This window comes from Osmerus eperlanus, chromosome 7, assembly GCF_963692335.1.
Source record: "Osmerus eperlanus chromosome 7, fOsmEpe2.1, whole genome shotgun sequence".
Lineage (NCBI taxonomy): Eukaryota > Metazoa > Chordata > Actinopteri > Osmeriformes > Osmeridae > Osmerus > Osmerus eperlanus.
Genome location: NC_085024.1, coordinates 20,715,885 through 20,730,623, shown reverse-complemented (window position 1 = coordinate 20,730,623; position 14,739 = coordinate 20,715,885). Strand labels below are relative to the sequence as shown.

Sequence of the window (14,739 nt, the reverse complement as noted above, 5' to 3'; positions counted from 1 at the left end):
CACCATGACAAACACATTGAGCAAAAGGCAGATCAACAAAGTGTTTCGAAAGTTCCTCAGTGCCTGAGGAGATACCCGGTGTCGTTCACTGCTAAGGATATGAGGATTTATTGTTTCTGTGCCAAATGAAACAGAAATGCGTTTTTACACCTGAACTTGTACATGTTCTCAGAAAGTTTAGCGCAAACAAACAGAAATTTTAAGAGAAAGTTATTTATGTGTTTCAAGTTGAGTGTTGGAACAAAGACCAATGAGTAGATTTATTTCTTTCGGCTCTGTGCTACGGCCAGAATATTTTCCCTTGTGTTCCACTCTTTACCCCTAACCAGTTTAGTATCTGTATCTAATCAAGTCTTTACCTCCATTATCTCTCTCTCTCTCTCTCTCTCTCTCTGACCTTACAAGGAAAGGCAGGCAGGGTTGATGTCATAGAATGAAGAATGTTGCAAGAATCCAGAGAGAGAGAGAGAGAGAGAGAGAGAGAGAGAGAGAGAGAGAGAGAGAGAGAGAGAGGGAGAGCGAGAGGGAGAGAGGGGGGGGAGAGAGGGGGGGGGGTACTGCTGGAGATTTTTTACACACACATCCACAAAGCTGGCAGAAAGACTGGTATGAAAAAAAGAGAGAGAGGGATAAGAGGAGAGAGAAACGCAAAGAGAGAGAGAGAGCGAGAGAGAGAGAGAGAGAGAGAGAGAGAGAGAGAGGTTTACATAGTAATATATATACGTCTTGAGCAAAAGTCAAACGAGAAAGAACTTGTTTGGAAGGATGGTGTCATTCCTTTTCCAGAGAGCGAGCGGTAGAGGGAGGGTCTAACAGCTGTAGAGGAACTGAGAGGGGGAGAGAGGAGTTAGCACTGGCCACACATAATTTTTTTGACAAGGTTCGGATCTACACAGAGAAAGAGAAGAAGAAATTATAGGGTAAGGGAATTAATGATTAGAGATTGTTCTCCATTTAGACATTTATAGCAGTAAGTATTTATCTGATTGTGATCTTAATCATTTTTAATGATGGTTAAAAGTATTTAATCAGTGCATTGGTCAGTATGCACTGGGTTGATCATAGACTAAAAGTGTGCAAATCCAATGGTCTCTTTAACACTTTATTTGAATACTTGACAAATTGCTGACAAAGCCAATAAGTAAACCGTGGATGCGTTTTTGTCTGTGTAGAATGCAGTCATAAACTTATGAGTACTGAATAACAATGCCCAAAAATGGTGAAGTTGTTTCCTGGTTGATTACTGGTCTATGGTTATTACTCATCTTCCCTGGGTGGTGTTCCTCTTTCTGCTTGACTGCATAGCCTTTGAGCACATTGCTTAGTGAATGTGCACACGTTTACAGATATACTTCTCGGTCCGTTTAGCAGAAACTATCTGTCCAGTAAGAATTAAGAAAGAATATGCGGAAGACTCTTAACCGGAAGTCCAGTACAAAGTTAGCTCGCAAAGACGTCAACCAGGCAAAGAGTCACCAAAACCTCCCAAAAAAATAGACATGAATGACAGCGTCGTCATAGGTTGCAGCTAGGGCTTTCGAGAACTAATACGTTGAATGGTATTACAGCAATAGATCGAGGAGGGTAGGGTAGAACCGTAGCTCGAGTAAGTAGGAGTGTGCGACTGACTCTGGATCCGCACTTGAGGTGTCCAGGATTTCATACGGAGCCAGGTAAGTGCATAACGCTAGCTATCATCATACAACAACCGTTGCTCCCATTAAAACGCATATCTATTTCCTCCTTTAGTGGAAGGAACTAGCATGGTAACAAGTTAACATCAATTAAATGACACGCAGTTCTTCCTGGTTCGCTGTTTCTTCTGGCTACGGTTCTAGATTAGCTAACGCTAGCTAGCTGTCCAGCTAGCCAGGCTAACATCGAGCAGTTTCACCGCAAGATAGTTTGGATTGCCTGTTAGATTTGTGGCGTACAGGCGACTTTAAATTACATTCACAAACTGTGTAGATGTTTTCTTAAGTGGATCTCAGCCGCATCGAGACCAGACTTGTAGTAACCATAACTAATCAATGGCATGTTCAGAGACCAGAGGTGGGTGGGGCACCAGGACAGGGGAGATGTGCCCAGTGTCCAGAACGACTCTGGATTTCATAGTACCAGCTGTCCATTCATACATTACATGATGTCATGACTCGCTGCTTTTGTGTTAATTTTGGTTTGCCACACAAGCTACATGAAACATTTCTTAAAGTATAACTTGCGGTAAGTCTTAGTCAGAATAACAAATGTAGGAAACTTACTCTCCTAATCGAATTTCCAAGGGCTAAAGTAAAGTGTGTGTTCTCAAATTTCTATACGTGTTTTTTCTGCTCACTGGCAACATTTGTAAAGAGATTACTGAGGATTTAGCTAAAGCTTTAAGTGCTTTTAATGGTTATGCTGCCCCACAGACACAGAAACATACAAATTACATTTAAACTGGCATAGCGTTCTTCTGATTTGTAGATATTATCCAGACTTGTTTGTGCACATGCCATCTCTGTTCTCCCAAAGAGAAAGTGTGATGCCGTCTTCAACGCAACACCATAATAGACCATGTTTATGAACAACTCTGACTCTATGGCTCTGGTTGGGGTTAGGGTGGTGTGTGTTTGAGAATGCAGAGACCCTGTAGTTTTCTGACGCCTACATTTGGGGGCGAAGATCTCAAGTGGATACTTGATGTCACTTGTGTGGCTACGGGGTGACAGAATGTCTGGCCTAATTTGAAGCTGCAAAAGCGATACTGCTATTCATCGCTGTTATTTTTGTGGAATTTGGTCTCTCTCTTTTCCCCCCCCCCCCCCCCCCCCCCCCCCCCCCCCCCCCCCCCCCCCCCCCCCTCCCCCCCTCACCTCTCTCTCTCTCTCTCTCTCTCTCTCTCTCTCTCTCTCTCTCTCTCTCTCTCTCTCTCTCTCTCTCTCTCTCTCTCTCTCTCTCTCTCTCTCTCTCTCTCGGTTTCTCTCGGTTTCTCTCGGTTTCTCTCTCTCTCAGTCTCTCTCAGTCTCTGCATCTCTCTCTTTTCAGTTGTCACATTTCATCGTTTTTCCCTCGTCTACCCTCCTCCTGGATCAGTGAGGCAAGTTTCAGTGTGCAGCTGTTTGGGCGGCTGTTTGACGGATCCTACTCACAACCCGTTAACCTCCACAGTGGCCTCTTAGATGTCGGCCTGGCAGTCTCTCAGTAGCGGCCCTGGCACACTGGGCGTGGCAGGGGGAGCTGGAGACGACCCACTGGAAGGCCAGTGACCTGTAAGACGAGACATCATTAGCTTGTTTGTCGCTGATTGAGCCCCCCCTCCCTCCCCCGTCCAGACAGACACGCTCTCCCCAGAAGGTGGGTGTGTCATTAGTCGTACTACAATGGAGTCGTGGCAACAATAGCCGTAGTCATTCTGTGGCCCGGCATGGAAGGACGGAGATGTCACAAATATTCCGTTCCATGTGAGGTAGGTCTGTTGCCATGTGGACTGGTTTTGCATCGTCAGCCTTGAAAACACTGTGCAGCTATCAGCCAACAACCACAGAACACCCACTGATGAACACTAAAACCGACCATAACAAACCGTTTCTTGTCTCGTAACTTGCTTCTCCCCACAGAGAGAGACTTTGCTTTGTCTGGACTCCACTGCCTTGACTCCACTGCCTTGGCCTCACAGGCCTTTCAAGAGCAAAAAGACTTCCAGACCCCTCCCTTGTGTGTCCAACCATGTGGAATTCATAATGTACAAGTTCTAAACTCTTATTTACAGTAGATGATTTATGTTCGGTCCCTAGTCTGCACACACGTGTCGTCCTTAGGTATGGCTGTAAGGCCGCAGTGATGAAATGCAGACCCTGATGATGTCATGGGATGGAAGTGACAAGAGAGAGAGAGAGAGACACTGAGGAAAGAGAGGGACGGAGAAACAAAGCAAGAGAGGGCGATTGAGAGACTTTAAGGGATGAGAGGAGTTCAGTCATCCATTCTCCCCAGTGGGAGAACCGTATCCCACTTCCAGGAGAGACTCGGACCACAGCGAGGGAGTTAGAAGTAGGGGGGAGGGAGGGAGGGGGAAGGTGGGGGAGAGAGAGGAAAATGTAGAGCGAGATGATCTCATTGTGCTGTAGTGCCAAAGCAAGGGTCTCATCTCAGGGATCATATTTCCTAGGGTTCAGTAGGGGGGCTGCTGGGAATGGATCACCATACGGCTTACCTCACTGTATAACCCCCCTCTGCCCCCACCCACTTCACCGTATAGGCCCCCTCAACCCCCCCCCCCCATCCCCCCCACCTACCCATGCCTAGTGTATCCAGACTGGGACCAAACTGAATCCAACCACAATGTCATCAATATGGCAGAAGGGGTTTATAGTCCTGTAACCACCGGGTCGACAGAGGCTTTCTTGGTCTACCCCTCGTTCACACATACTGATCACGCAGTCTTGGTTAAAACCATTATACATCAAAGTGTGGCGCGTGTTTCCCTTAGAGGATTCTACTGAGTGCTGCAGACCTTGGTAGCAGAGGCCAGCCGTTATAGTCTGTAACACACATGGTGTAGTGCTGTTTTTTTTTGTTTGTGTGATGTGGTAGAGGGAGTCTGTCAGACTAGTTTTATATTTAGTGTTCACGGGTGAAATATGGACATCGTGCCCAGCTGTGTATGTGTGTGCTCTGTGTGTGTGTGTGTGCTCTGTGTGTGTGCTCTGTGTGTGTGCTCTGTGTGTGTGTGTGTGTGCTCTGTGTGTGTGTGTGCTCTGTGTGTGTGTGTGTGTGCTCTGTGTGTGTGCTCTGTGTGTGTGTGTGTCTGGGTGTGTGTGTGTGTGTGCTCAGGACAGCCAGGTTGATTTGTGTCTTTCCACTGGAACCCGTATTCTCGTATTCTCCTGAATATTTAATTCCCGTTTGTTTCTGCATTATTCAAGTAAAAAGCAAAGATCTTCCGATTCGTGTTTTTACCTCTTTTTTTTCAGGTTGCAGCACTTGTCTGCTCACTTTGCTGGGATGGTTGTTGTTACGTATTTTGGGGCCATTTTGTCCTTTATTATTTTTTAAGTGACAGTATAGAGTGACAGGAAAGGCAGGGGGGAGAGAGGGGATCATACATGCAGCCAAGGGCCCAGGCTACCCCCGGATTCAAACCCGGGTCTCTGCAGTCAGGCCTCTGTGGTGCTTTCAGGCTCCTGGTGGATTGGAAGTATGGTCACCTGAGACAGACATCTGTGAGAGGAAAGCATATCAAAACGTTCATTTTAAAAGCCTTCAGTCAGATCGGTTGTGGCTAGCCCTAGCTTATGTCAGCATATCAGAAATATTTTAACCCGCTGAATGATTCTTTCTCTTGTCAGAACTTGCATGTCACTGTACCTGAGAGAGTCTGAAGTGAAGTCTGCGTTATGTTGGTTATTTTCTCCAGTACTGGCCCCTTAACTTCACAATACTGCACAAAGCCCTATTGCTTCCAAATAGCTGTGACCCAAAAAGTGGACAGAACTGTGTTAATTCCCCTAAAGCCAGTCTGAGCCTCGGTATTGGGCATGAGAACCCTAAGGGGTCCAGCCCTGCTCCAGCCGGCACACAGGAAACACTCTTTTATACAAGGATGGGACGTTTAGGAATAACTAACTTGCCCTGACTGATGCTGTCTAGACGAGCAATTCACTCAGTTGTTTACAGCTGAAGGAGACTTGACCAGGCAGGGGGAGGTCTGTGCAGTGAGAGAGAGATAGTGTCTGGGTCTGGCTGGAGGGCACGTGTCTGGGTCTGGCTGGAGGGCACGTGTCTGGGTCTGGCTGGAGGGCACTGGGAGAAGCCCAGGCCTTCAGGGAAACGCTCGCTGGCTCTCTGAGGAGCCGGGGCCATCGAGATAACGTCTGCTAATGGCAAACATGTGTGAGGTAAATATTTGAGCTAACCTGTAGCAGGACCCACCCCCCCCGCTTTTGACGTACCTCGCGTGACAATGTTACCCCGGTTCTGAAAGCATCTCTATGGTTAGTCTGTGCTCTAGTGTGCCTGTGTGTGTGTGTGTGTGTATCCAAGTCTCTCAAGTGCTTTGAAGTCCCTCTCGTGTGTGTGTGTGTACTCGAGTGCTTTGAAGGCCTCCTGTGTGGGTGTGTGTGCCAGTGCTTGTGTGCTGTTGTTCGGCTGTGAAGGTTGTGTTGCTCGGCTGTGGAGGTTGTGTTGACGCGTATTCATACTATTAATGGACCACAGAGGCATTCAAGCACTCTTCCAGGACAAGGACTCTTGTCATTTAGCAATTAAAACATTGCTGTAGTTTGAATGAACGTTTGAGATGTTTTCATGATGTGTCACTACTAATGCACCAACGAAGGAGATGAGCAGAGTCTGCATTTGTCAGCCGCGTTTTATAACGATGACTGTGCTATGGGCACTGATCCTCTTTTATGTTCGCTTACGAAAAAGTTGTCAAGACGTCCAAAGTTAAAAGACCAAATACCACACCGTTGTAAACATCTGTTTATGTTCCTCCTTCAGATAAGAGACACAAGCAAGATGGAGGACTCTAGCAGCAAGCCTTTCATGGTGACCTCCTCCCTCAACCTCAAGGTCACCACACCGTCCTTCTACAACCAACCAAAGAAGTTCGCCTCTGTGACTGCACCGCGCCCCAAAAGCGTGACCCCCCCCTCCGCTCCCTCCCCGACACCCATCGGCATGGGCATGATTGGTCGAGTCGGAGAGATGCCCCCCCCTCCCCCCTCGCTCTATGAAGGTATGAACATGTCAGCCGCTGTCTCGCTCAACATGGACGTCCTGCATGTCAAATCTACGACTGTTCCACTTAGCAGCCTTCCTCCTCTTCCTCTCCAAGCTCTGGTGCATTTGGTATGAAGGTATCAAATGGGTTGAGATGCCATGCTGTGGTTGAGCCCTCTGGTTCATCACAGGGAGAGAGTAGAGCTTAGGCAGGAATCAGTTGAAGGTTTTAGCTAGCTATATGACTGGTCCTCACTGCACTCAATTTCAGTTAACCCTTTTTGTCACTGAAAGCATGTTGTTATTTTGTTGTCAAGAGCAGGTTTGTTGTCGAATATTTTATAGTTTTTCTAGTGATCCTAGAGTTTGGACCAATCATCTGAACATACATGAAAATAAACATGAAACCCTCCATTTTATAGAAGATGATTAGTATCCTTGGCAACGGAGCATTTTGAAAATGGAAGTGTAATTGTATTGTCACGCCTTTTTAACCGTTATCAACTTCCTGCTTTCTGTCAGACTTCCCACCCCCTCCTCCTCCATTGGATGATGCCGAGCAGCTAGCCCCGCCCCCTGTATGCTTCACCACATCCCTGAAGGACCCCAACCCTGCCTTTCCCGCCCCTCCCCCACCCGCGGTTGATGATTTGCCCCTCCCGGACCCCCCTGAGGAAATTGCCTGTCACCCCACCTCCCCCTCTCCTCCCCCTCCTCCCCCGCCTCCTCCCCCTCTCCCGGTCCCTGGTGCCAGTGTTCCCAGTGCCATCGGGAAGTCTCCGGTGAGTCTGTGGTACACCCTTTCATACCAGTTTGTCAAATGCCGTGGAAGTATGAAGGACTCTGACCTTGTTTCTCTGATATTCTTCATTTTCTCTCCCTGTCTCTCCCTGTCTCTCCCTCTCTCTCCGTCTCTCCCTCTCTCTCCCCCTCTCTCTCTCTCCCCCTCTCTCTCTCCCCCTCTCTCTCTCTCCCCCTCTCTCTCTCCCCCTCTCTCTCTCCCCCTCTCTCTCTCTCTCTCCCCCTCTCCCTCTCTCCCTCTCTCTCTCTCTCCCCCTCTCTCTCCCCCTGTCTCCCCCCTCTCTCTCTCTCTCTCCCTCTCTCTCCCCCTGTCTCTCTCTCTCTCTCTCTCCCCGTCCCTCTCTCTCTCCCCTCTCTCCCTCTCAGAACCTGATAGAGAAGCAGACTAGTTTCGACCAGCAGCTGGACTCTCTGACTGACCTGCTTTCTGAGATGGAGACCAGGGGACCGTTTAACCCCAAGGTAGAGGACACATGCTGGGCTGGGCTGAGGGAGGGGCGGGGGGTCTCCAGATGGAGGGAGGGCCAGTGCACAACGTCTTAAGAGAGGGGACACAAGGTGACAGGAGCTAGGTGAGGCATGTGGGAGTGACGAGGCCGTCACAGAGGAGACCAGGGAGAGGAAGAGCGGGGCACTCGGGGGGCAGTGCGGGGGCAGTGGGGGGGCAGGACGGGGGCAGGACAGGGGCAGTATGGGGTCAGGGCGGGGGGCAGGACGCTGAGTCAGAGAGAAAACACGTAGAGGAGACGGCTCAGTGGAGGTAGTTTGGAGAGCTTCCAAGATGCCTGTTTTTGAGTTGAACTCTGGGATGAGTAAACTGTAGATACAGAGAGAGACGGAGAAAGGAGGAGAGCGAAGGAGGGGTTGAGTGAGTGATTCTCACTGGACGAAAATTAGAAAGTGTGATGCATACAGAGCAGTGGAGAGAGTGAGAGAGGGAGAGGGAGGGAAAGAGATAAATGGATCGAGAAGAGAGTTTGCTTCCAGGCGTTCAGGCACCCGAGAAACAAGCGTCCATAAATGGACAATGTTTTTATCCGACGAAGAATAACTGGGTCACAAGAGAAAAATGTTGGCTCCACATCACAAATGAAACGTCAGGAACCATATTCTTCCTGATAAGGCCCTCGTACCGGTCAGGTAGGGATCTGTCAATACAAGTCATTCAGAAGATACGACTGAATATGAAGTTGCAGATAGAGCATTTCTGTGGGCTGTCAAACTGATTCCACAGCGAGGGTGCAGAGGAAGGGTGGATGGAATGTTGATAATGTGGCTGATAAGCCGAGAGCCTGTGCAGAACAGTACGACTGACCGACAAGGGAACTAGTAAAGCATATCAGGAACCTGCGTTAAACAAACTTTTCATTGTCGTCGTCTCCGTAGTTACCGAGCCAGTACTCCGCAGCACCTGCACGACAGCCGAGTGCTCCTCCCCCCACCGCTCCCAAGCCCGCCCTCTCCTTCCTCCCCCCTCCGGAGATGGGGGACAAGCCCCCTCCGGCGCCCTGGGCGGAGGAGCTTAAAGCCAGAACCAACCGAAACCAAGCCAATCACAGTGCGTCTGCCGCTCCTGCGCCCGCCCCCGCCGCACAGCCATTGGCTAAAGGCCCGAGTGGCGCTCCCAAGAGTGGTTCCCTTCCTGTCAATCAAACCGGGACGGGGTTCGGGGTCCGAATGGCGGCCCCGGTGGCGCCGAAGCCGAACAAGAACCACATCCCCGCCCCGTACGGCATGGCCTCCCCGGCCGCCCCCGTCTCTAAACCCTCCCCCACAGCCAGCTCCTTCCCTCCTGCCCCCGTCCCTAAACCCTCCCCCACAGCCAGCTCCTTCCCTCCTGCCCCCGTCCCTAAACCCTCCCCCACAGCCAGCTCCTTCCCTCCTGCCCCCGTCCCTAAACCCTCCCCCACAGCCAGCTCCTTCCCTCCTGCCCCCGTCCCTAAACCCTCCCCCACAGCCAGCTCCTTCCCTCCCGCCCCCGTCCCTAAACCCACCCCCACAGCAAGCTCCTTCCCTCCCGCCCCACCCCAGCCCCCTGGGCCTCCGACCAGCACAGTGGCTCCCCCTGCCTTCAATCACTTAAAGAAGTCTCCCATGGGTAGCCTGGAAAACGTGAACCCGCCCCCTCCTCCTGCCCAAGGCCCGCCTCCTCAGCCTAAGACGATGACATCACCGCCCTCCTCTTTCAACCAGCCAATTCAATCTCCCTCTCCATTAAAGGTATGTTATATTATCCTTATTTTAGAGCCATTTCTTTAACCATTAAAACACCAAACGCTTGGTGAACTCAATGCAATACATACATGTTTGTCTGGTAGCCTTTACCGAGTACAGTAGGGAGCACCTGGGTGTGCAAATGTGAACTGTGTGTTGTGCCCGACCCCTTCCTAGCCCTCGCCCCCTGGCCCAGTCCCTAACCCAGGGGGCGGAGTTCCCCTCTCCATGAGAGAGGTGGAGGAGCTGGAGAGAATGACCAACGACTTCATCAAAGATATGGACACACATGCTCCTGTCATCACATCAGCACCCACAGGTAACACGTGCACTCACACAGGTAACACGTGCACTCACACAGGTAAACACGTGCACTCACACAGGTAACACGTGCACTCACACAGGTAACACGTGCACTCACACAGGTAACACGTGCACTCACACAGGTAACACGTGCACTCACACAGGTAAACATGTGCACTCACACAGGTAACACGTGCACTCACACAGGTAACACGTGCACTCACACAGGTAACACGTGCACTCACACAGGTAAACATGTGCACTCACACAGGTAACACGTGCACTCACACAGGTAAACATGTGCACTCACACAGGTAACACGTGCACTCACACAGGTAACACGTGCACTCACACAGGTAACACGTGCACTCACACAGGTAACACATGCACTCACACAAACGCACACATGCTCTTCATCGTGTTTACTGTCCAAGTTACCAAACCGTGTTTACACTCTCTCTCTCTCTCTCTCTCTGTCTGTCTCTCTCTCTGTCTCTCTCCCTCCCTCGCTCCCTCCCTCGCTCCCTCCCCCCCCCCCCCCCCCCCCCAGAGGTGTGTGGTAAGTGTAAGGAGTCCTTGTCGCGCACCCAGCCGGCCGTGCGAGCCATGGACAAGCTCTTCCACTCGGACTGCTTCTGCTGCCTGAGCTGTCATCGCCCCCTGCAGGGCATGCAGTTCTACGACAAGGACGGGACCCCCGAGTGTGAGGACTGCTACGTGGTGAGGACCCCCACGCCACGCTGCGTGACCCCACACACACACACACCTCACCTTCTCGGTATGTTCGTACAGCGGGGGTGACAGACACACACACACACCTCACCTTCTCGGTATGTTCGTACAGCGGGGGTGACAGACACACACACACACCTCACCTTCTCGGTATGTTCGTACAGCGGGGGTGAGAGAGAAAGACACACACACGCACACACACATGAACAGTTTGATGTCTTCCTCAGAGTTCCCTGGCGGTGTGTTCCCGCTGTGGTGAGAAGATCACAGACCGCGTGCTGAAGGCGGTGGGCCAGTGTTTCCACGCCCACTGCTTCCGCTGCAGCACCTGCTCCTGCAGCCTGGAGGGGGCGCCCTTCATCACCGACGACAACAACAACCCCTACTGTGTCCCGGATTATCACAGGTAGGTGTGTGTGTGTGTGTGTGTAAAGGCTTGAGCACAAGGAAGTGTAGGATCTTTTGTATGTATGTGTGTGTGTCTCTGGAATGTCAATAGGCTCTATGTCCTAACATCCTGTGTGTGTGTGTGTCAGGCGTTTCTCTCCCCTGTGTGTGAGCTGTAACGAGCCCATCGTTCCTGCCCCGGGAAGCGAGGAGACCGTCAGAGTCGTGGCCCTCGACAAAAACTTCCATCTCAAGTGTTACCGGTGTGAGGTGAGTTCCACAAACAGTGACATCAACATTGTTGTATAACCAAAATTCAGTCAATTTCCCCACAATCTGATGGTCCTGAGGAAGCGAGCCTTCTGACACTGCCTCTGACACTGCCTCTGACACTGCCTCGTCCTGTCCCTGCTCCAGGACTGCTCCCGCCCCCTCTCCATAGAGGCGGATGCAGATGGCTGCTACCCATTGGACGGCAAGATACTGTGCATGAAATGCCACACCCACCGAGCCAAGCAGGCCATGCACTGATTGGTGGAAAACAACAGTCATTCATAGAGGGGGGGGGGGGAAATGACAACAGAAACTAACCCAAAGCACAGGATCCCTTCAGTTCCCTTCATGTCTTTGCAACAGGGCTTTACATGTGCGCACGTGAGTGTTTGTGAGGTAGAGGATGTTTGTATTGAGTTGTCTGCTGGTAGTGTTCCCCTCCCGTCTCTCTCCATCTCCCCCCTTCAATGCAGAGGTAATGTACTGCACTGATGTACACTCTTCTCCTCTCGCTCCCTCTTTCTTCCTCCTCTCTTCCTCCTGTCCTCCCTCCCTTCCTCCTCGCCTCTTCGCTGGCCTTGTTCGCGAGCCTGAGTTAGATCTCGCGGCCGCTCTGTGTTTACGCTGAATCTCCCCCAGCATGACTTGCACAAACACATCTTTGTCATGGGCTCAGTCTCACCAGTCCAAAATGGCCGCCCTCCTTCGTGCCCTCCTGACCTCTGAACTGAAGAATGTTCTGTCTGACGTCACAAAGGGAACGGGTGATTGATGGCTGTTATAGACTGAACAGTGATTGTGTGACACTGATCTGAGGTCAGTTTTCTATTGACTCGGATCGTGATGGTTGAGACATAGGGGAGGTTTAGCTGATCTTAAGTCAGTGCCTAACAGCCTCCTTTTCCAGCATTATGGGGTGTCTAAGTAGACATGAGTCGATAGAGGTTTTAAGGGGGACTTACGTAGACATGAGATGTTAAGGTGGACTGACGCCCCTCCTGTAGCTCCCTGATCTGCACTGGTGGGTTGGCAGTACCTTAAGCACACCAGGCGTTGTAGTGCCTGTGAGCAAACACGTTGCTTAACAGCCTTTAGTGTGCTTTCTTCAGAACTATACATCCCATCGTGCATTGCACGTTTTACAGAGCGGTGCAGTATGGGAAATGTAGTTCCCCTAGGGCTAACACCTTAGTGCAAAAAAACAAAAAACAAAGATGCGGAAAATCGTGAACGTTGCTCTTTTTCATTTGTGGTGTGAGCTTGTTACTTCATAGGCATGCAACACAAACAGATCTCTGATAGTCTTGCTCCATTTGATCATGCAAAATAAAAATGAAATTAAAAAAATTGTCATTGTGAAAATAATTTAAAGTGTAATAGCGAATTTCAGCCTAGTGTGTAATTTTGTGGCATGCTGTCAAGAACAAAAGAGACAGGGAGTTGTGCCAGAATCCATTCCAGTGATCTCAGAAAGGAGAACAGCTGAATGAAAGCAGAGTAACAGAGTGTACAATGGTGTTTCTTGTTAGAAAGCTATACAGAAAGACGTCTCCTGGTGTGTCATTCACTCTGTGACTGCATACAAGTTACAGCTCTGGAATACATTGAGAGACCACTGCACCTTTTTCGTTCATGTTCCTCACTTAAAATTGTCCTTCTCAACTTAAAAAAAAAAAAATAATAGAAAAAAGGTGCAGTGGTCTCAATGTATTCCAGAGCTGTATAGTCCATCAGTTGTTTCAGTAAGGTTGATACAGAATGTTGCTATGAGTAGCGTCACACGTGTGTGATTCTGAACATTCCAACCGACTATTTTCCGATAGACAAAAACTATATGACAAACGCTATAGTATGGCTTCAAAATTTACAATTAGGAGGCTAACAAGTAACACTAGCAGGTAGTAGCATTGCTACGAGTATTATGCTAGGTTGCTAGGTAACGGAAGCTAACTAAAACTAGCTAGCTTCCGTTTTGGAAAAATAACTCACTCCTTAAAAGGTTAAGTGTGAGTACCCACCCTCCCAACTCTAAATGCTTTGTGTTATTTCTTTTTGCAGTCGTAGCTCTCTGAACAATGCTCTAAACCTGATACGAACAAGGATTCTAAGTATTATAGCCACACACGTATAAAACCAAGCAGCCACTACAGAGAGCAGGAACATTATAACAGCTTCAGATGCTCCTGCAAAGTACAGGTCACTGACTGAAAACACCTTCAGCTCACTCTTCCCATTCCTATTTTTTTTTTTTTTTTTTTTTAAACATCTCTTTCATTTGGTTGTGTGTGTTGTACATGGTATATCAGTCTTCAATGAATACCACTATTTTGCCATAACTCTTCTAGTGTATAATAGTGTTTTGGTATTTGTTCTATTTTGAGTTACTCTAATTATAATCTTCCAGTACTATGTTACATCGATTATGACTCTTTTGACTTTGTTGGTTTGCATGCGGTCCTTTTCCAAGATGATATCCCACTGTTGTCTTTAGGTTGGTGTTACCCATAGCAACACTCCTTCCCACGAACACATTCGTTCTTATGAATTTGACCACCGCCTTGCACAACAGTTAAACAATAACTAACACAACATCCAAAACCAGGTGGCCAAATGTTACTCGGCATGTAAACTGTGATGATGATGTTGTTGTTGTTTATGTTTTTCTATCTTAAGTATTATCTCCATTTTTTTATTTGCACAAACTATTTCACCCTTGTGACCATGCCTCCATCACCAGTGCTCAGTATGACAGTGATGATGATAATGCCTTCTCCATTTTCCTCCAACATTAATTTAATTGTCATGTATGATTATTGCCTTGTTTTTTCATAATGTTCTTATATAAATCCCTCAATTATGATAGTGTGAAAGTGTACAGTATATGTTTACGTTTCAAAACATGCAAACGTTATTGACCTTATATTTGTTTCTCTTCTCATTTTACTGTACTCAAAATAATAAAACAAATTGCTAATTGCCAAAACAGTTGTTGTCCTTTCTTCCAAACCAGCTGGTTAGTTTGTGAATATTCCACCTTTTATAAAAACTGTAATATATAAAATACACAATCGAAACAAAACATTGTCTACTCAGCAGGTTTCTTTTTACACTTTCGTGTTTTCCCCCTCTCTCTCGCTCTCTCTGGCCTCTCCATGTGACAGTGTCGCAACGTGGAACCTCTCCTGTCTTCAGTCACGTGTACAACGTATCCGGGCAACCTCTATCAGTTCATACCAGCCCTATGTTGCACTGATAGTGACGACTATGGAGCAGGATATGTACGCACTAGAGATGTATGCCTGTGTGATGTATGCTGTATTCTCT

At 48.8% G+C, this 14,739-nt stretch overlaps 1 protein-coding gene across 2 annotated transcripts; it reads left to right on the top strand.

Moving 5' to 3' along the window:
• Window positions 1–647: 647 nt before the first annotated feature.
• zyx (zyxin) lies at window positions 648–14,398 on the top strand. Of its 2 annotated transcripts, none has more exons than XM_062465779.1 (10): window positions 648–920; window positions 6,484–6,721; window positions 7,228–7,487; window positions 7,873–7,968; window positions 8,893–9,726; window positions 9,898–10,039; window positions 10,574–10,743; window positions 10,983–11,161; window positions 11,292–11,412; window positions 11,560–14,398. In XM_062465779.1, the coding sequence occupies exons 2-10, from the start codon at window positions 6,502–6,504 to the stop codon at window positions 11,671–11,673; spliced, it is 2,136 nt and encodes a 711-aa protein (XP_062321763.1). In that variant the 5' UTR covers window positions 648–920; window positions 6,484–6,501; the 3' UTR covers window positions 11,674–14,398. The 2 variants fall into 2 exon arrangements, with proteins under 2 accessions (XP_062321763.1, XP_062321762.1); XM_062465778.1 differs by lacking the exon at window positions 648–920 and adding an exon at window positions 1,374–1,673.
• The last annotated feature ends 341 nt before the right edge of the window (window positions 14,399–14,739 follow it).